The sequence below is a fragment of the Antedon bifida genome, chromosome 6 (assembly GCF_963402885.1).
Source record: "Antedon bifida chromosome 6, ecAntBifi1.1, whole genome shotgun sequence".
In the NCBI taxonomy this organism is placed as follows: domain Eukaryota; kingdom Metazoa; phylum Echinodermata; class Crinoidea; order Comatulida; family Antedonidae; genus Antedon; species Antedon bifida.
In genome coordinates, this window is record NC_136231.1 from 133343 (window position 1) to 156067 (window position 22725).

The following is a 22725-nucleotide window of genomic DNA, read 5'->3' on the forward strand; positions in this document are numbered from 1 at the left end:
AGAGAGATATTTAAAGGGTTGAAAATGTCAGACCTAGGCCTTAACAAGTGGACCTTTTTAAAAAAAAAAAAAAATCAGAAACAAAGTTGTATGGAATTCATTTCGGCTTATTACGTCTCTCTGTTTTTTTACCAAAAATGTGTGATCTAGCGCCACCTATTTTTACGGTAACTAAGGGAGACACACATTGATTGTTATCACGTGTTCAAGCGTAAGGACGGACGCGACGACTTAATTATTTACAAACAAGATTTAAGTAGAGAGAGATGGGGACGGGGTAATTGCGATTTCGAGGTCAGCCTGTTGTTAAACTATTATAATCGATACATATCGATCAATTTATTAAGTGGAATGTAACTTGTGTTTATACGTCTTATAGTGCCTCATTAACACCTCATATTGCAGGGATTACATCCAGCCTGCAGGTTAAATACAACACTAATCTGCATCATCAGTGCCAGTGAGTGGGTGAGTCCATCGCGGTCAGAGTTCGACTGCTGCTGTTGTCACACTATATACGGCTACGCTACCTAGGCCTAGGCCTAACATTTCAGCCTAGTCATCCCATATAGCTAGATAGATGTTGTCAGTGTTCGAGGCGAGGTACGTTGTTGATGGGAATTATTTCATTGTATGTGTTTTGAACGATTTGCGCAATTTGAAATTGCGCAAAAAAATCCTTGCGCAATTTGAAATTGCGCAAAGAATTCTTGCGCAATTTGAAATTGCGCAAAGATTTTCTTGCGCAATATTAAATTGCGCAATCAACTTGCGCAATTTCAAATTGCGCAAGAAAATCTTTGCGCAATTTCAAATTGCGCTGCACAATTTGTAAAATTTTCAAATTGCGCAGCAGAATTCTACAAGAATGCGTGCCAACGTCGACGATCGGTTAACAATAATAATTTATTGGAAACTAATAAAATGAAACATAATAAATGCGAAGATAACATGTGTATAATACACAGCATAAATGGTATACACAATTAAATAATAATAATAATAACTTTATTGAACATACGCCTTTAAATCGGCGGCACACGTTCTTCTGGACGGTGCGTTCTTACATACATTACATAAAATATAAAGAGAAAATAAAAGAAAAAACATTTAAATGAAAGGAAACGAATTGTACAAAAAGAAACTAAAAACTAAAAAGCAAAAAGTACAATACTTAACTTTGATGGAGTGTTATTATTTATTATTAGTATTATTATCAATGTTATTAATATGTTAATTTTAAAGAAAATATTATTAGACCTATTATTAAAAATGTCATTTAATTTAAATATTATATTGTTTAAATATTATTTAATTATTTATGTTCTTGTTAATACTGTATATCATTTAATTATGTTATGAGTTATGATCTTTATTTGTTATTTAGTTACAGTGGTATTATTTTTATTATTATTTCGATTTTCCTAATTTTAATATTTAATCTTATTTTTAGTGTTTTATTAACTATTTTACCTCAAATTATAATCCTGATTTAATTGTGTTTTTAAAGTTTTGTAAATATAAATTTAAAGTCTCCATGCAGCAGTTAAGTGTTGTTTACAATGATGATACAAAATACAGATATAAATAAAAGGCCTAAAAAAAATTACATTTGCAAAATTAAAAAATTACATTATAGGCCTAAAGTTAAACATAAGACAACAACAGAAATTTACACTATGCAAGTCTTACTCTGCAATACAGAACGGAAATCGGGTACAATCTCTAGATCTATTAATTGATAATTGCGGAGCGCTTTTTCCATGCTCTTTTGGCATATATTTTGCAAAATTTATCAAGTATTAGATGGGTTTCTTTACTGAACACATGATAGTCACTTCCAAGTGTTAGGTGTATTTTAACATCAGTATTAGAATTTATGAATAAGTGCCAAATATGATTAAGGTTAGAAGATTGCAATTGTAGTTTTAATCTCATGGTTTCTTCTTTTCTAATGTCGTCGTAAGCAGGACATTCAAATAGGAAGTGTGTTACGTTTTCTATACGTTTCATATTGCATAGACTACATAAACCATCACTTTCAGGTAGCCAATTGCATTTTCTACCTTCTAATGGCAGAGTATTTGTGCGCAGCTTAAATTTGATGCTTGCCCCTTCAAAATCTGTTTTGTCCAGAAGGTAAGTTTCAAGACAAGGGGTTTTTTTTAAAGATTTGTATTCGTTGAGTGATGATTTTGTATTTAACTCTTGGCTCCAATTAGTAATTGATAAATCAAAGAGAGATTGTTTAAGAGGGCACACCCAATGTGAATTAACAATTTCTTTGTTATTACAAATATATTCAAATATATCATTTGCATTACCTTTAGTAAATAGGTTTTCTAAGTGATTGACAATCTTATAACTTAATAGATTAAAATTACAGTTTAAGTCAAGCAAAGAAGTAAGTAATAGTTTTGGCCATCGATTGTGATCCATCAATAAAATACGATTGAAAAAATTTATCCTATAATTATCCTGTATAACAGAAATAGGCGACCAGCCAAGTTCGCCGTATAACGCTGTCCGTGGTGTATTACGTGGTGCTTTTAAAATACACCGTGCCATTTGAAGCTGCAATTTTTCAAGTTTATCAACGTCAGAATAACTACCACACCACGTTGAGCAAGCATAATTAATTGACGGTAAAGCGATTACCTTCCATAAAATATCACCGTAGTATATGCGGTTGAAGTTATTACAATTGTCAATAATTGACTTGATATAAGCAATTAGGCGATTTCCCTTTTTAATTACATTTTCAAAATGAACATGATCATTTAGATTACGTGATATAAAAACACCTAAATACTTATAAGTATCGACTTCTGAAATGCCATAATCTCCTAACTTCCATATCTTATTTTTATCACTCATTGTAACTTGAAATAAATCATAATAAATGTAAAAATAACAAAAATTAATGTAGTGAGTAATACACAACAGAGCCATATATATATATGGCTCTGATACACAACATAGTCTAACGCCACCAACGTTTAGACTTGCTATCAAACATAGCCAGTAGGCTCAAAGGTCTATCTTTGGTAGGCTAGAGTAGTATTAGCCGCCCGCCGTGCCCGCCGGGAACACCACCGCTTTGTTTTCATTCGTCGGGTCTTCGACGGTATGCTAACAATAACAATATTTTCACTACTAAAATAAGGAAATGCGATATTATCTTTAATTTTGAATCATTCTTAGAAATTACTATAAAAATATGAGTGTGCATGATTTCACAATCTGTCGAAAAACCTTGCGCAATTTGCAGATTACTTGCGCAATTTAATACGTTGCTTGCGCAATTTGAAACACATGTTTCAATTCAAATTGCGCAAGGAATTGTTTGCGCAATTTTAAATTGCGCAAATCGTTCAAATCGCGCATAACATATGTACTGTATGTTGGTTGTTGGTGTGGGCATAGAAGTTGATTAAAAATTAATTTATTTAATCCACGTTGACTACTAGCTAGTACTACAAAAAAATGAATTACTTTTGTTTTGTCAATGTTGGGTAAGTAGAGCTAGGCCTACTATACAATAAATAATTATTAATTCAGTGCAAGTTTTACAATCACAATAATTGCTTAATAATTATGTATACTTTTTGGGGCTATAACCGGTATGCGTATCCGATTAAGAATGTACACTTATGACGTTTGGCTGCATGCATTGTATTTAAACAAGTCTAAATAGTGTTCTCAGAGTTGTTATGAATTAGTTAGCGTATCTACACCGAGTAGTAAAGTACCGACTAGTCTGTTTTTATTTAATATTTCATCTGTGATTCTGTTTTATTTGCTGAGACTTTCATGTGAATGAAGCATTTCTTTACAATACAAAAAGCCAAGAAAACTCATTTGTTGTCACGAGTCACATTCTCCCACAATACCAGTGGAAAAAAATGTCTGATTTTCAGACTTAATAAAGCAGAATTTGGAATGTTTGTCTTTTAATATTAATTTATTTTTAGACTTTTAGGTAGTATTTGAGAAGAGCAATATCTTATTCTTATTCAAGTAGATGAATATTTTGATAATCAAAAATTGTGGCAATAAAAATAAATAGGTGCCCATGTATCCTGAAAATGCTAAATAAATGAGTTTTTCAAATGAATCAAAAGAGGATGAATGTTTGACAAAAGATGGGCGTTTGTTCTAAAGAGAAGATACAACAAAGGGAAATAATAACATTCTTGTTTTGTGGATTACAAAAAGAAGGCTAATCAATACAGTACCTCAAAGACCATGAGATTTAACCTTCATCATTTAAAAATGTAGTTAATAAAAAAATGACTGTATGCTCAAGCCTATAATTACTCAATACTTAAACCTGAGAAAAGAGCACTTTATTGTGCTTTGCAATGTCAAATACAAGGGGCTTTTGTTATGATACACAACCCCCTGGGGGTCTATTGTGTCACTGGATGACAGTCAGTAATTCAGCATCATAGTGTTTATTTGTATCACCTATTGTGATAAAGTTGGAGTGTATTTACTTCACATTAGGAACAACACAATTAAACCATTCTGTTTTGTAGAATTGTTTTATTTAAATCATGCACAGAGGCATACTTTTTTACCCGAATCTATTTTTTAATTTAATAACAACATGTTAATTAGTATTGAAAAATTTAATTAAAGTTTAAACATTTTATAAAGTATATTCTTATTTTTAAGAATACTTTTTATCTATATTATCACTTCATTTTTTGGTATTTTGATGTTTTAATGTATTTTCAATTTAAATGTATAATTGCCAAAAAAAGTAAAATGTTCAGTTTATGGATCAATAAATAATCTTGAATCGTAATACTGTGGTGCTAGCTGGTATCAGGTTTTGGTATAAAACACAGCATAACTTTGTTACTCCAGTTCTGATCGACTTTTAAATTTGGTTTCATTTGGTTGCAAGTTGCATTTCATTAAACGGGGAACATTGTCAAAAACAATCAGAATTTGGAGTTAGTAGGAAACATTAGTGTGTTACTGTTTTTTCTATACTGTACCTCACTAGCGAAAATATAGATTCCCTGCATCAGACCATTTTTTTTATAGTTTCTTCATGGCTGCCATGCTAATACTGATATCTACAGTATCTAGTCAGTTCATGATGTCTCCATAGTGATTGTGTTAATTCAACATGTCCTTAATCATTTTAAGCATCACAAACACAATGTGCTTCTTGCAAGTATTATTGTTTCTCTTTCCAATAAAACGGTTTCCAAGTTTGTTTATCTGTTTCCAAGGCAACTATTTTGATTGCTCATCACTTTATTCATGAACACTTATTATTTTTTCAATGACACATGTTTCTTAAGCTCTTTATATCAAACTTTATGTGACAAAAAAAAGTGATGTGCCCATATATAGACATGATGATGTCATATCCCTACCATATTTGGGCATATCATTATCATATTTGGGTATATCACACTTTTTTTGTCAAATAGCTTAATGAATACTGAAAGATTGCACTTTTGACATCTTTGTATTGAACCTTATTAACAAAATGCAAATTTTAATATACAATAGATCTAATATTTCATAAATTTTGATTGACAACATATCTTATTGAGTAATGTGTAACTATACACCATCAGTTACAGTACTACAATACATCACAACCAGAAAGTGGTAAAACAAACAATTTTCCTTTTAAATGACAGATACTGTGGATACATTACACTTTTACTATGTGCAATGTTTTTTTAATTTGAAATAGTTCACTAGAGAAAAATGTTTCATTTCATTAATATTTGTCATATTTCTAAATAAAAAATATTTTTGATTTGCAGTGCATTATTGGTTATCAAATGGTTAACACAAGTGACCTTTGAAGATGAACATTAGTGCAACATTAAGTGTTGTATAACAAAGTTAGAGATGCCTTCAACATCAGGAGGTATTGAAGGGGGAAGTGTGAATCACAGTGGAGATGATGTCAGCATTCAAAACAAAAGTAAATACAACAGTATACTTACTTCGTTAATTAGTACCCTGTATCATAACAGAAGATAAGTCTATGTTCTAGATGGAGTTTTGACTTAATATTAGTAAAAAGATACATATTTTGGCACATATGGCATTTCATACGTACTGTATACTGCTTGTAAACATAAAAAAAAAGCCGACTGGTGGACTAACATAAAAAAAGTTTAATCAGAACAGTAAAAGCTTTGAAAGCTCTGTTGATTGTTGTAGTCTTCTTGCTAAGTAGAGTATATAAAATTTGTCCTATATCATACTGTAAACAATCTTAGAAAACATATTGTGTGTGTACAGTATAACAAGTTACTGTGTATCGTACATTAAGTACTGTAGAACAAAATGTCACATGTGATGTAACACAGTATTAATCCTAACTTAACATGGTATAGGAATCACATGTGTTACTGTAACATACAATACAAATACATATTATAGATACAGTACCAAAAAGTGGTTATTGTTGATTGACCTGCAATATATAGGATTATTTAGAGCATAATTATTATAATACAATATTCACCATTAATTGTGTGTTAAGAATATATAATGTAATAAACATTTAACAAGTAATATTTACTGTGTTTTAATATTAACATGCATGAATATATATTGACATTAATGTTTTTACTTTAATCAGTCTTACATCATTTATTCCTTAGATGAATTGTCAGATAGGAAAATGGAAGCGAGGAGAGATGACATGCTTGAAAATAGAAGTCAATTTGCGACTAAAAGTCGACACCATACAACAAGAAAGAAAACCAAGAGGCGGAAATTGTTAATATCTTTAAATGTCTCGGCTACAAAATATGAAATTGGTAATAATTATTGTGTTTTGTGTTTTTTAGGTTTACTGAATGTTTTACTGTAAACATGTATTGAATGATATTCATGCTTTAACTTGAGGATTTATGATCAACTTCATACCATTACATAAATAAAATAATATAATTATGATTCTTAGTACAGTACCGGACAGAATTATTGCAGATTTTGACAAATCTGGTATTCATCTATTTTGTACCATACAATAAAAGTCATATCATGATTTGCAACAGTTGACTACTATACTGTATTGTTTTTAAAATTCCCCATTAAACTTTTTTTCTATTTTTTTTCCAGTGCGGAAAGTTGCACATGAGTTTGGTAATTTATCAGATTTAGATGAAGACCCTTCGTGGTAAGTACTGTTTTAAAAATAATAAATTATTCAAAGCTCATATAAAGCTCAAACCTACAGCTCTTTTGCTGCTTTTGTATTTATATATAAGTATAACTTTCAATATTTGATATTGCATGCAAATTACATGTGGTGGTTATCAATTATGTTACATGATTATTAACCAAAAAGAGTTTCATATTTTCCTCTTCATTTTTAATTGTAAGTTGTACCTAAGATATGGCAATAATTTGATAAATACAATTTCTCACTTTTGTCTTTAGTTTTTTGTTCTGGAATGACACAGCCGTTCCAAACGAGAGAGTAGCTGAATTAAAACCATATCAGGTTAGTATTTTAAACCATACCAGGTTAGTATTTTAAACCATATCAGGTTAGTATTTTATTGCATAACTCTAAAGCTCTGTCTACACTATCAAACTAGTTTGACAAAAAAAAGAAACAAATAGAAAGTAGCAAATTAGTTTCAGCACACCACTGCCAGTCTCTGCAATGCCAATAACAGATGGTACTGTATAACATTTTTTTAGCACTACAGCATTTAAAGAACATATAAATCCTGCCTCTTGTACTGAAAACAGCTTGTATCAATGAAGATTTACAGACATGCAAATGTATCATTTGAATCATTAATTGAAAACCATTTTATTTGTCATTGTAGAGAGTTAATCATTTTCCTGCCATGGGTGAGATATGCCGCAAAGACTGTCTCGCAAGAAATTTAGCAAAGTACGTCATTTAGTGGCAATAAGATAAGATTATTTATATTTTTCCTTATTTAGTCTGGTTTTAGTTTTAGTCTAACCCTAACCCATTGTTAAAGATGTACAGTTACTGTAAGTGGTGGATAAGAAATTGGTTTAATCCAGATGAACACAAAGAAGACAATACAGTAGAACCACTATTAAGGGGACACCTTTGGGACACAAATGAGCGCGTCCTCTAAATACTAATAGAAATGTCCCCTGGGTAAGGGTTGGCTGCTGTGTATATATTGCTGCCTGCCACTAGTTTGTTTCACAAGAAAGTGTCCCCTGGATAAGGGTTGGCTGCAATGTATATATTGCTGCCTGCCACTAGTTTGTTTCACAAGAAAGTGTCCCCTGGATAAGGGTTGGCTGCAATGTATATATTGCTGCCTGCCACTAGTTTGTTTCACAAGAAAGTGTCCCCTGAATAAGGGTTGGCTGCAGTGTATATATTGCTGCCTGCCACTAGTTTGTTTCACAAGAAAGTGTCCCCTGAATAAGGGTTGGCTGCAGTGTATATATTGCTGCCTGCCACTAGTTTGTTTCACAAGAAAGTGTCCCCTGAATAAGGGTTGGCTGCAGTGTATATATTGCTGCCTGCCACTAGTTTGTTTCACAAGAAAGTGTCCCCTGAATAAGGGTTGGCTGCAGTGTATATATTGCTGCCTGCCACTAGTTTGTTTCACAAGAAAGTGTCCCCTGGATAAGGGTTGGCTGCAGTGTATATATTGCTGCCTGCCACTAGTTTGTTTCACAAGAAAGTGTCCCCTGGATAAGGGTTGGCTGCAGTGTATATATTGCTGCCTGCCACTAGTTTGTTTCACAAGAAAGTGTCCCCTGGATAAGGGTTGGCTGCAGTGTATATATTGCTGCCTGCCACTAGTTTGTTTCACAAGAAAGTGTCCCCTGAATAAGGGTTGGCTGCAGTGTATATATTGCTGCCTGCCACTAGTTTGTTTCACAAGAAAGTGTCCCCTGGATAAGGGTTGGCTGCAGTGTATATATTGCTGCCTGCCACTAGTTTGTTTCACAAGAAAGTGTCCCCTGGATAAGGGTTGGCTGCAGTGTATATATTGCTGCCTGCCACTAGTTTGTTTCACAAGAAAGTGTCCCCTTATTAATAGTGGTGTCCCTAAGTAGGGGATTTACTGTATTCTTAAAAGTTTCTCACAATTTGTCTTTATTTGTAATATTATTATTATTTTTACATAGAATGATGAAGGTACATCCACATGAATACAATTTTTCTCCCAAAACCTGGGTCTTTCCCGCGGAATACAGTGCATTTCAATGTTACGTACGAGAACTGAAACGCAAAAATAAGAAGCAGACTTTCATAGTGAAACCTTCCAATGGCTCAATGGGCCAAGGGTATGTATTCATCTTTGTTAAGCTCTGTCTACACTATCAAACTATAGTTTGTCAAAAAAGTGTGATGTGTCCAAATATGGTAGCGATATGCCCAAATATGGTATTGCTATGGCATCATGTTCATGTATGGGCACCTCACTTTTTTTTTCACATAAAGTTTGTTAAAGTTAGTGTTAGACAGAGCTTTACAGATCTTTTTATTTGTACCATAATAAACTACTACTAAGGATATATATATAGTATACAAGACACTTGTATACTACTATACTTTGAGCGTTGAATAAACAGTCATTCCACTCAATGAAACAATAAACTCCTAAATAAAGTCAATACATTTTACAATGTTTAAACCACTTGTTTTATTTGCATGTGTTATTCAAAAGTTGAAAGTCCAATTCAATCCATTTATATATCATATTCTTAGTTCAAAATGGTACATAACATAACACATAATAAACATGTACACAATGTTAAAACATAGAATGTATTTGTTTAAATGTAGAATGATAAACAATATTATCACAAAAGTAGAAGACATTTACATATAAATATCTGATTTATTTATGATTTATTAAATTTTTTTCCCATTCTTTTTCTTTTCTAGCATTTCCTTATTTCGAAATGGTGAGAGAATTCAACAACAAGACCATACGATTGTTCAGGAGTATCTAGATCGGCCTTTCTTATTGGAAGGTTACAAATTTGACCTCCGTATTTATGTTTTGGTGACATCATGTGACCCTTTAAGAGTTTTCCTTTTTAATGATGGCCTTGTTAGATTGAGTACGCAAAAGTATGCCGCCCCATCAGATGGAAATGTGGTGAGTTAGAATATTGTTGAATATTTATTAATTGTTTGAATTTCAATAATTAATAACTCTGGTTTTGACCAATGTACACCATTATATGCATGCATTGAGGATGCATAGTAATAGTAGTAGTACAGTATGTTAGGGTTAGGTTATGCATGCATTGAGGATGCATAGTAATAGTAGTAGTACAGTATGTTAGGGTTAGGTTATGCATGCATTGAGGATGCATAGTAATAGTAGTAGTACAGTATGTTAGGGTTAGGTTATGCATGCATTGAGGATGCATAGTAATAGTAGTAGTACAGTATGTTAGGGTTAGGTTATGCATGCATTGAGGATGCATAGTAATAGTAGTAGTACAGTATGTTAGGGTTAGGTTATGCATGCATTGAGGATGCATAGTAATAGTAGTAGTACAGTATGTTAGGGTTAGGTTATGCATGCATTGAGGATGCATAGTAATAGTAGTAGTACAGTATGTTAGGGTTAGGTTATGCATGCATTGAGGATGCATAGTAATAGTAGTAGTACAGTATGTTAGGGTTAGGTTATGCATGCATTGAGGATGCATAGTAATAGTAGTAGTACAGTATGTTAGGGTTAGGTTATGCATGCATTGAGGATGCATAGTAATAGTAGTAGTACAGTATGTTAGGGTTAGGTTATGCATGCATTGAGGATGCATAGTAATAGTAGTAGTACAGTATGTTAGGGTTAGGTTATGCATGCATTGAGGATGCATAGTAATAGTAGTAGTACAGTATGTTAGGGTTAGGTTATGCATGCATTGAGGATGCATAGTAATAGTAGTAGTACAGTATGTTAGGGTTAGGTTATGCATGCATTGAGGATGCATAGTAATAGTAGTAGTACAGTATGTTCAGTATGTGTACATTTGTTGGTCATTTGGTGATACTTTGAAGAGTTCTGTATAAATAACATAAATTATGTGCTTTGTATTTTAGTGTTATAATGATGAGCAATTATATTGAAAAGTCATTGAGATTTCAGTTTTTAATTAACACCAATCATATTTTAGCTTTTGATATGAGGTTTATTTTTGGCTAGCGATGTTAAGTATTTATTAACTATTATACAATACAATTTATCTTTGCAGGAACAATTGTATATGCATCTCACAAACTACTCGATTAACAAGAGAAGTGAGAACTTTCAACGCGATGAAGATGTTACCAAGGGCAGCAAAAGATCCATTCAGTTCTTTAATGATTACCTCCGCAAGAATGATTACGATGTTGCCGCCATATGGAAAAGCATTGCGGTGAGTTCTCTTCATTCTTAAGCTCAGTCATTTTTTTGTCACATAAAGTTTGATAGTGCAGACCGGGCTTTTCTCTTAAAAGTCACACAAGGTTTTTGGCATACCCAAATGGAATCTGTCCCTTTTGTTAAATAAATGCCCTTGAGATTATAAGGTAATGATCACCATAAGTAATATTGAGTATGATTCTATTACCACAAAACCAACATTGGTACTGTAAATATCTCATTTTGTGTCATTGTCTTAGACTTTAGGAAGTGTAAAACCATGACTAAAGTAAATTTTGTAACATAATAAGACTTTTAGGCTGGTATCACCAGAACAAAGTTACTTATACTTACTGAAATAAGTACTGAAATAATCAAATAATCGCAAACAGTAATAAAAAAATAAAATGATAATACTAAACTAACTTATTTTGTTTGTTATGCGTTGATACTGTATCTACATATGACTCACTTTAACAGTACTATAAATTGTGTGTTTGTTTAGCCAAACACAATTAGGATATAAACAACTTTTACCTTCTTTCAGGACGTGATAAACAAAACGTTGATTGTTTCTGAGCCACATGTGTTGCATGCCTATAGGATGTGCCGGCCAGGAACTGCTGGCAATGACAGTGTTTGTTTTGAAATACTTGGGTTTGACATATTCCTTGATAAGTCACTCAAACCTTGGTTGTTAGAGGTAAGACATCGCGCCATCTTTTTTATACAAATCCTAATTGCAGATATCAATAAAATCTCTTCTTGTAAATATATTCTGGACTCGCCTTGGAACTTGACTTTTTGGTCCAGCCAAAAATTGTACATACAGTATAACATTATAACAGTGTGTTATACAAAACATGTCTATTAGCTTCATAATGTCAATAATGAAATGATAACCTAAAAATAAAGTTTGAAATTGAAAAGAATGTCCTTTTTTGTGGCATACCTATTAAATGAGAAGTTCTGCTGTATTCTTATAGGTTTCTCAATAATTTACTCAAATAACACATTTATGTCCGTAATATGAAAAACTTTGTTGGGTCTTAAGGTGTCCTCTTAATAGCGTTCGACTAAAAAGTAAAGGTAAATAATTGTGCATTAAAAATAAAATTGTAAAAGTTCTTCAAAATGAGGTTTGGCTCTATGCTAACCAATGCTCTAGGAATTGTAGGAATGTAACTATCATAAAAATCATGTAAAAATCATTTTATCTATAAACTAGATTTTTTTTTTCTATTCGTTTAGATTAATCGAGCTCCAAGTTTTGGAACAGATGAGAAGATTGATCTTGATATTAAAGGTGCTTTACTGCATGATGCATTTAGATTAATAAACATGAAGCCATCAGATAGACGGAAGGGAATGGCAGCCCAGAAGGCAGAGTCAAGACGGAGACTGTTCAGGCCTAGCAAACGATTAGACTTGGATTTGACAGTAAGTGAATACTACCACAGTAAACAATTGGCATCATTGTCATTAGCCAAAAGAGGGCCTGAATAAAAAAGAAAATTTTTCATGAATATAACATCATAAAATGTTTAAATTTTGTTCAAATTAAAAAAGAAAACTCTATTAAAACTGCATTTAATATGTGAATCACAATGACAGTCGCCCTAATCAATATCAAACCATAAAACGTTTATATGACAATTACACCATTTGTTTTTAGGTTTAATGGTTTTTTTTTGCATTGTCCTTGTTTTTAAACCTACAATCTTTTATATAATTCTATTCATTCTATTGCTGTAGGATATTGATCGCAGAAAAATTGTTGTTGACAGAAGGAAAGAAGAACTAAAACAAAAACTGATCAGCATTCGCCGAGATAATGCTCGGGAAGATTTTGAGAATCGTAACATGGGGCGGTACCAGCGAATATTTCCTCCTCCAGATAAAAGTTCACAAGATCGCTATCGGAAGCTCATCAGTGATGCTTTTAACATTTTTCTAGCAGGGCGTGCTGCTTCACTTCAAAAAGAAATTGCTAAACTACTCAATGGATCACTTAGGGTAATGAAAGATTGTAACCCCCTTAGTAAAATGGACTAGTCTATGAACTTTTTGTCAATTAAATCTCCTTAATTTGTAGAATGGCTGTAAAGTTGGAGGACTGTCTTTTTGAATGGCATAGATTCTTGGCCTATCATTCGTCAATGATTTAGGATGGATAAATTGAATAAAATGATGAATGTTTTGTATTCATTGAATGGAGAGAATATTTCATTTGATGAAAGATTGACAGGTCTATTTTCAACTCATGAAATATTCACACTATCAAACTCGTAAACATTCATTATTTGTATATTAAAGTAGTTTTTACTTACAATATTATTTTCTTTTTTACATTAATAGGAGGATGAGATAATTGATATGTTACAAGCTTGTGATATTGAAGATGATGGAAAACAAAAGTTATTTAAAGGTCCAAAGGTATGCAAATGGAAAGTATAATATACATCTCAAAATTATGAGATGGTATGCCCTATAAAAAAAGTCTTCTTGGATAGTTATGCTATGCTTATAAAAATGCTTGTGTGCGCTTTAAAGAACCTAATACATCTTTCGAGATGAGTTGGGATTACCCCGGTGTACTAGCTCATACATCCATTGTCGTAGACGAATGAGCGCTAGAATTGGCAGCACTGACATGACCCTTAGGGAAGAAGCATGTAGTTGAAAATTGTAGTCGTTAAGTTTACAGTGCCATAAGCAATGATCGTTGGAATGGTGGCTATATAAATAGAAAATATTAGTAAACAATATTATTTAGATAAAGAAGTATTATTTTTGTTTAATTTCTTAGCCATTATCATCTATGCCATCTGTTGTTGATGAGATTCCAGAGTGTGATTCAAGAGCATCTTCACCTATTTCAACCTCACCACACAACTCAGTAACAGATTTCAAGACCAGGCTAACAGCTAGTCAATCTCAGAGTCAGTTAAACAAAGCAAAGAATCCCATTCCTAAACGACCGCAATCTGCTCAGAAATTAACAACTAGTTCAAGACCTCATTCCGCTCGTCTAACTAGTGCGTACCAAAGAACAGTGAACCGTAAAAATCAACCTTATCAACTAAGTGCATCGGATGGAAACTTGGTAGGTCAAAGGTTATATTGTTTCAATGGAAAGTTTCCACTCACTGCAATTACATATCACCCAGTACAGCTATGTGATTCTTATTGGTCCTGTTAGGTTTTTTTTTTATTTTAATATTTTAAGCTAAACCTTTTGAATGTTCCTGTATATATTTCTTGTGTAAATTGCATCCTTTTTTATATATAATTATCATTGGTTTTATTCTTTTATACAAATTTTAATATTGAGAAAATGTAAATATCTTTGTAATTCAGCTAAGGCTGCGATGATAGTGAAATAAATGAAATGAAAAATGAAAAAAAATGCGTATTGTTTATTATATGCATTTAAATTAAATAACTTAAATAACCACTGTTGTTCATCACAAAAACACATGTCATGCAACAACGTCAGAGCAGTAGATTTTGTTGTATATAAATTAATAGGTCAATAATTTGAGGTGTTTACATAGAAAAATCTTTTTTCTAAGTTGGAAATTTCATGCACTGTTTTGAAACAAAATAAATTATTGATAAAAAGAATTTTTTTCAAGGTTCCAGGTATTATTTTGAAAGTTTTTATCTTCTTTGGAAGGAAATATTAGTTTAGTCTACCTCGTCTGTTTTAATAACCTTGTATTGCTAAGTCATAGCAAACAATGGAAATTGCCTGATATATTTTAGATATAAATGTCGACTGATATTATCCCCTAAAAAATAATTTAACAAATTGTTGTTGGATAGGCCATTTTCATGTCCCATAATTGTTACTTTGAACAAAAATTGGAGCGAGGAATATGGCGGTGGTTAAATATAATTTTTATTTTCAATTTTTTGGATGGGCACAAAATTGAATAACTTTATTAAAACTACAAAATGGTCTATTCAAAGTTTGATTTTATTTATGTGTCTTGTTTTGTTGGAAAATATATAATATTTATGATTTGTAAGATGTTTTGTTTAAGTTAAGAATTTATGGTTTTTTTTCTTTAACCTAATTATTACTTTCATCGGTAAATGAATATGTTAATTACCGGTATTATAAAATAAAACTTCACTTTCTCATACATCTTTGTCCCAACAGAATGAAATTTCAACATCTGCTTTTGACAGAGAGGAAGAAATGATGCGAAAGACGTTAATGGCGCTTAACGATATGCGAATCAAGTTTCCTGGGAAAACAGATGAAGAAGCAGATATTATTCTTAACCAAGTAATCTAAATACTAACTTACTTTCATAATAGAATAATGATTATCGTTAATTTACACTAAGTTAGTAGTTTTCGCAATCAAACCCAACAGAATACTTCTGTAATGTATTAACTGGGTGTCTTACAAATAGCCAACAGCTAAAACAAAAGCTAAAAAGAAAGATTTGTGGAAAGGTTCCATCGCATTTCAATTAAATTATTAATGCAAAATTTGTTATCATTATGTAAAGGTAAAAAGATTGCAGAATCCCCGGAAAAAGTTTTAGGCCTAAAAATTGTGTTTTTGTGTTCACCTTTGTAGATTCGCTTTGTGATTGTTTTTGTCAGAAAGCTTAATTTTGAATGTGTTGTTTTTTCACCTTTCTATTTAATATTTGTTTGGACAAAAGTGTTTTTTGTTGTTGTTATAACGCCAATCATGTGATCAACGTTCTGGACTGTCCTAGATTAAAAACAATTCATTCTTTACCTGCATAATATTACAGCACAGGATATCCTACCCAACTAGGTACTGTACATTAGGCAGTAGGCTGTCTATAATAATGCACTGACATTCTTTACCTGCATAATATTACAGCACAGGATATCCTACCAAACTAGATACTGTACATGTCTATAATAATGCACTGACATTTGTTGTTTTCAAATCATATAACCATATTTGTTTGTCATGCTATTGTTTTGTATAACTTCAATTGTTGTTAATGGGACCCCACTGGAAATAAGATAAACAAATAAAGAAGATAAAAACTAAAAACCATGCAAACACAACAAGATGACAAAACAATGTGGTTAATTCTATTAAAAGGTATTACAGTACCTATGATTCTCCCAAATAATAATTTATTGACAAACTTTTCATTTCCATTTCATTACAAGAATATATTATGTTCTATAAATAAATTATAATAAATTATTTAATTTATACAGATTCAAGAACATTGGAAATACCACAAGCCTCGAATAGCGTCTTATTGGTTGGTTAAACTGGACTCTATTAAACGTCGTAAAGTGATTGACATTGTCAGGTCAAATGTGCGTTCAGTTCTTCAAAAGATGTGCCGTTGTCCCGATATTGAGTCCCTCAAACTGTGGCGTATATTTTATCGTCTTTTTAATCGTCTACTTTGGAGTCATGGGCAAGGCCTGTGGAACTGCTTTTCATCAAACACGAGGCATGCTGCTTTTTGTTATTGTTTATATTTGTTTTAATAGGATTTATATAGAATAAATATGTTTGTATGTTACATTTGTAGCTACTGTATTATTTAAAATATGATTATTCGTTGTCAACATTGTGATTACATTGTCTTCTCTCATTAATCTCTGGTAATTTGGAAATTAGGCAACCAACATAGAGTAGAACCCATATTAAGAGGACACATTCAGGACCCAATGTGAAAGTAATAAATAGGTGTGTCACCTGAATAAGAGTTGGCAATAGTGCCACTTGTTTCATAGGAATTGTCCCAAGTGAGGGGTTTATATTGTAATTTACATTTGTATTTTATCAAATCATAATAATATTGTTATCATTTTTGTTACAGCTGTTCTTGGGACACTATCTTTCATAAGAATAAAGATAGCATATCAGGTGTTGAATTTATGTGTTGTGAGCGTGTCATAGAACTGTGTCGTCAATGTCTGCTCATTGTGTACCAGTTTGCAGCTGAAGCCAAGCTATCAATGCCTTCTGGGGAAACCAATTCACCAACCAAGTAAGAATCATTTTGTTTGTCTTTCCAAACTTTTAAATTATTTTTATTCATGATACAGTAAACTCTCCAAAAACTAACAACAACCAAAAAAAAATGTTTTAAAAAGTCTGTTTTTAGCTAAAATAGTACTACAGTAAAATCTTGATTGAGGAGACACCTTTAAGACCAAAAACTGTCATAGGTGTGTACCCAAATAGTGATTGGCCATAGTGTTGAACTTATTTATTTTATTCTACAAGAAAGTGTCATATAGGGGTGTTCCTTTCCAAAGTGTCATATAGGGGTGTTCCTTTCCAAAGTGTCATATAGGGGTGTTCCTTTCCAAAGTGTCATATAGGGGTGTTCCTTTCCAACTGTCATATAGGGGTGTTCCTTTCCAAGTGTCATATAGGGGTGTTCCTTTCCAAGTGTCATATAGGGGTGTTCCTTTCCAACTGTCATATAGGGGTGTTCCTTTCCAAGTGTCATATAGGGGTCTTCCTTTCCAAAGTGTCATATAGGGGTGTTCCTTTCCAAATTTCATAGAGACATTCCAAAGGAGGAGTTCTATTCTATTGTAAAAAAAACATGGGTCTTTGTAACTTGAAGAGAGTATGAGTTTTGTCAGATATTCTGTCACTCCAACATTGGCCTGGTAGTTAAGACTAGGATTGTGTCAAAAATATGTAATTTTGGGTCCAGTCGAACCAATTCATTGGCATCTGCTGAGTATGTTGTGATGGCTCCAGTTGTCATAGGTTTCAGTTTGACAACATAACACAGAGAATAGATGAAATCACAATTGGATTATACATCGGAATATATGCAAATGGCACTGGTAAAATTAAATGGTGGTTAAAGTTCAATACATTGTTTTTAATCTTTTACGTTTTATGGTTAAAAAACATTACTTGTACATTGAAATGATGTTGCTACTTTGCTAATAAAAAAAGTAAAAATAGTATGTGAAACAAAAAACTGTAAGTGTGAATAACCTTGTTGTATCATTGACATAAGCTGATATTAATAGCCAGATGTGAATCATATGAGATATGTTATAGGAAATGATAATGCGTTTCGTTGTCACTTAATACTACTACGCAGACAAACATTTTTCAATTCCTAATATGACATTCACTTTTTCTAATTTCTTTGAATCGAACCGCAGTCCTATTTGTTTTTTCCTTTTCTCAATTTAGTTGTGTAAACAGGTAAAAGAATGTAATTCCTTGACGTCAGCAATCCAAAAGTATTTTCATTCAAAATCAAATGTTCAATACAAACCGCAATCCTTTATTGTTTTTGCTCACTTTTTTCTTTTCCAATATGCTATGACATTTTTTAATTATTATTATTAAATTTCCCATAGTTATTGCAATGAAAAGGTAATTTTAAATTTAGTTTCCATTGTTTAGTTGGAATGCATTTTAAAAATAATAGATGCTGTTTAATACAGTATAACAATTTTTTTTTTAAATGATTTTAACACTGTTACAGTAATTATTAGCTGGTTTACAATTTACAATTGCAATAAGATATGTTTGTCATTGTTTCAATACAGATTGCTTTTTTAAATGACATCCTTTATTCAGTGTATTCCTTCCTATAGAAATGGTCACAATCTTATAGGATTGTATGATCTCTCACCCATCATTATAAATGGGTACTGTGGATAATTTGTTATGTCCTAGACATTTGTCACTGTGACTATAATTGCAAAAAGTAAATATTTCCTAGTTCAATTAAAGGTGCACGATTTCTGATCCTTCAGGGACAGATTCATATTTCCTGTATATTGTCAAATCGAAGCCTTGTGTAAGAGTTCATGGTTTAGCCAAAGGTTAACCACAACACAGATCAAATGTGATTTGAGGTATCACATAATTAAAATTAAAATTTCTTTTTAAACTTTTGACTTTTAAACCGAATTCATTTTGATTACAAACTGCGATTACAACTAATTTAGTTTGACTAATAATGAGCTTTTTTAAACTAAATTGAAACTTAAACATCAAATAAAAGTATACAATACAAATGATAGACAAAGAAAGTATGAACACAGAAAGAATAAAAGTTTGTTTTTATGTGAGGTAAAGTAAAATGTACCTACAATACCCCCCCCCCCCCCCCAATACAAATAAACTTTAACAAATAGAATTTTTTATTTTTAAAAAGAAGAATAAAGAAAAAAACAATATAAATGAAATATATAAAACTAATTTCAAAGAAAGAAACAATTGTATTAATGAATATTATTAGTTTTTATTACATTAAATGTATTTGGCTTATTTTGATAATTAGATTGTAGTATGGGAAGGATGCTCAATTTGTTAAAACTGTGAGAATTCAAGCAAATGACAAATGTTTTGCATTGTATGTAATTTTTTTGGTCATAATGGCTTTAAATTCTTGTAGCTCACCAATAAAAGTGTGTCACTTCAATTGCCCACCACTATAATACAGAATTTAATTTTCACCACACAGTGCGTAACTCAATTGCCCACTACCACACAGTTATATTGCCCACCACACCACAATGGTAGTTCAATTCTGTAAGTAGTTAACGGCTTAGATAACTTCCTGTATTTGACAGTTGGAATGGCTACACCTTAAAGTAGAATTGTACTGTATTTTGTAACAAGGAAGCTTAGAGATAAAAACATGATGACAGATTAAAATGCATGCGCAGGTCTTCAAATGTTGTCACATTCAGATATAGTTGACTTTTACCATGCAATTTATCTAAAAGCCTAAACTTTGGTATGAATGAATGGAAGATGTAGAGCAGAAGTTACCTTGGCTATTGTTTTAATGAAAAAAAAGTCAATTTTGAAATAAAAATAATTTGCTCAATTCTGTTATTAAAGATATCCACGAAAAAATTTTTTTTTTTTGGATGTGCAATTTTGATGTTTCATAATAGTTATTCCTATTGACCAGAAACATATTGGATCAAAACAAATTGTTTACCTGGAAAAACTGCAAAATAATAGTCAAATTAGGTGCCAGCCAATTAACTGTTTGTTTTGTCTTTTTATAAGTGAAAGCATTTTTTTTCTGCAGAAGTGACTTTATTAAATAAAACTACAAAATGGCTTAATCAAAATCTGATTTTAAAAATCTTAATTGTTATGTTTTGTTTCATGTTTTTCATGACCTTTATTGTCATTTGTCATGACCTCTATTGTCATTTGTCAATACCTCTATTGTCATTTGTCATGACCTCTATTGTCATTTGTCATGACCTTTATTGTCATTTGTCATGACCTATTGTCATTTGTCATGACCTCTATATTGTCATTTATTGTGTGACAATTTACTTCACACCAAAGGAAACGATGAAGGATATTTTGTAGATTTGTTCGCTACTTTCAATAATATGAATACAATGCATAATTATGAAATTGTTGAATATCAAAATATTGTTTGAATAAGGATTGAAAAGCTTTTTGATTGTGTTAGCAGAAACATAAAATGAACCATTATCTGCAATTGAGTTAGATTTCATTTTGATAAAAAGGATAGATATAAATTAAATACCTAAAACAATTGGTGTAACTATGCAGTCGAACACACTGATAAATTAAAAATCATTGCAAAATCCCACACACCTGCTATGTATAGGGATAGGGATTGAGCTTTGCATGAAACGACCCTAAAACAGATTTAGGAACTCATTTGATGTATCATAATCAGGGGCTGCACCTTAAATTTCGGAAATTGTAATGCAAAAGATAGGACAGCCCTCCCTATTTCAGATTCCTGGATCCACCATTGATAATGCTGTAAATATTTAAAACTCATATGACAAGATATTTTTGTCCTCTTTTTATTTGTTATACACTTGTTTATTTATTTATTTATTTATATGTTAACCCATACACCTTTGAATCAGGACAGTGGCACTCACAATATGCGGTGCGGTCCAAAAAACAAAACAGAACATATTGAAAAATAAAAATACATGAATAACTAACTGTAACTAATTTAAAAACAAAAATATCTAGAAACTACAGTTACTTGGTTGTAATGTTATCTTATTTGATTAACATAAGTTTGTATGTGCCGTGTCATATCATATTGTATTCAATTTATAAATTTTGTTAGGAGTTTATTCTCAGAATACACACAGATCCTGTTCATAACTAAGTACTTCTGTTCAGAGAAAAAAAAAATCACATCATTTTTATTTTCAGACAACTTTCATCATCACAGTTGAGCAATTCACGGACATCACCGTGGTTACCTTCAAGCCCTCACAAGGCTATGACTCCAGTGAGCCAACGGATGTCGCGTTTGTACCTGAACAAGTCTCTAGATAATCTAGCCTCTTAAGATTAGATACCATTAGACAACAATGTGTGTACAATTGTGACTTTGACAAGGTTTTGCCATAAAACTGATAATATTGTATATCAAAAAGGAATGTCAGGGAGGGGTGTATTATAAACATCTAAATTTATATTCAATATCATTATAATAATTTTTGTTAGGCAGAATGATCTTCTCTATTAACAATTTTAATAAATTGATTTTTTTGTTTTTAAATTAATATTAATTACTTTTAATCTTGAAACATTGAATTGAAAGCCGCATACTTTTAATTAATTTTAATCATTGTAATAAGTGATGTGTATTTTCTCACCTTCTGAAAACTAAATTATCTGTAAAAAATATCATAACTAATATGATTGAACATCTTCATCAATAATAATTTACTTTAAGGGATGAAAAAAATAGAAATATTAAATGTTATTGTTATTAATTTTAGTAACACATACAACTAGGCCTACATGGCAATTTCTAAACATAAAGGCCTAAATTAAGCTCTTGGACGTAAGTGTGATTGTCATTCTGACCTCTAGAAAGTTATCCAACTTTAATACAAAAAGTAGGCATGTACTAGAAAGATTTGTAATTATTTTATATATTTGCTATCATGTGTGTTAGTGCATTTTATAAATTGCACCAGCTTTATTAAATTCTATTTTTTACAACATTTTTAGGATATGTATCTGTATAATTTGGATGTTATATTTAAGTATAGTATTAATTTAAAGACATATTTGAACCACCTTCATAGATCAATGTTTATTGTTCCACACAATCGTAGGGCTTTTAGAAAAATAAAGGTAACCTCATATTAACTCTGAATGTTTTACTTTCTTGGCAGACAATGATTTCCTCTAGAATTGCATATAATAACATTGCCAACATTTTCATTATCAAAAAAATGATGTCATTTCTAGATTATGTTTTCAGTCACATTTAGTGTAATAGATAATGTGACTCATTTAAATGTTGTTACAGACACTTCCTTTGTACGTGGTTATAATAGTAAATATTAATTTAATAATAAA

The 22725-nt window shown here is 31.5% G+C and overlaps 1 protein-coding gene across 3 annotated transcripts; it reads left to right on the forward strand.

The window, feature by feature from the left end:
• On the forward strand, positions 1-22580 carry LOC144844419 (tubulin polyglutamylase TTLL7-like). 3 transcript variants are annotated; one of them, XM_078701318.1, is made up of 19 exons: positions 1-10; positions 266-294; positions 5799-5962; positions 6651-6809; positions 7114-7171; positions 7435-7498; positions 7833-7900; positions 9133-9291; positions 9896-10112; positions 11221-11385; positions 11920-12075; positions 12624-12812; positions 13128-13388; positions 13731-13808; positions 14182-14478; positions 15541-15669; positions 16599-16843; positions 17216-17386; positions 21562-22580. In XM_078701318.1, exons 3-19 carry the CDS (start codon positions 5887-5889, stop codon positions 21698-21700), a joined length of 2631 nt encoding a protein of 876 aa, XP_078557444.1. In that variant the 5' UTR covers positions 1-10; positions 266-294; positions 5799-5886; the 3' UTR covers positions 21701-22580. The 3 variants fall into 3 exon arrangements, with proteins under 3 accessions (XP_078557444.1, XP_078557443.1, XP_078557445.1); XM_078701317.1 differs by lacking the exon at positions 1-10 and having other exon boundaries at positions 266-468; XM_078701319.1 differs by lacking the exons at positions 1-10; positions 266-294 and adding an exon at positions 519-603.
• Positions 22581-22725: the final 145 nt, after the last annotated feature.

Excerpts from the sequence above, each read along its gene's own strand:
- LOC144844419 (XM_078701318.1), top strand. The coding sequence starts at position 5,887 with ATGCCTTCAACATCAGGAGGTATTGAAGGGGGAAGTGTGAATCACAGT. Across the intron at positions 7,901-9,132 it reads CTCGCAAGAAATTTAGCAAA|AATGATGAAGGTACATCCAC; the intron begins GTACGTCATTTA and ends ATTTTTACATAG. Across the intron at positions 17,387-21,561 it reads GAAACCAATTCACCAACCAA|ACAACTTTCATCATCACAGT; the intron begins GTAAGAATCATT and ends TTTTATTTTCAG.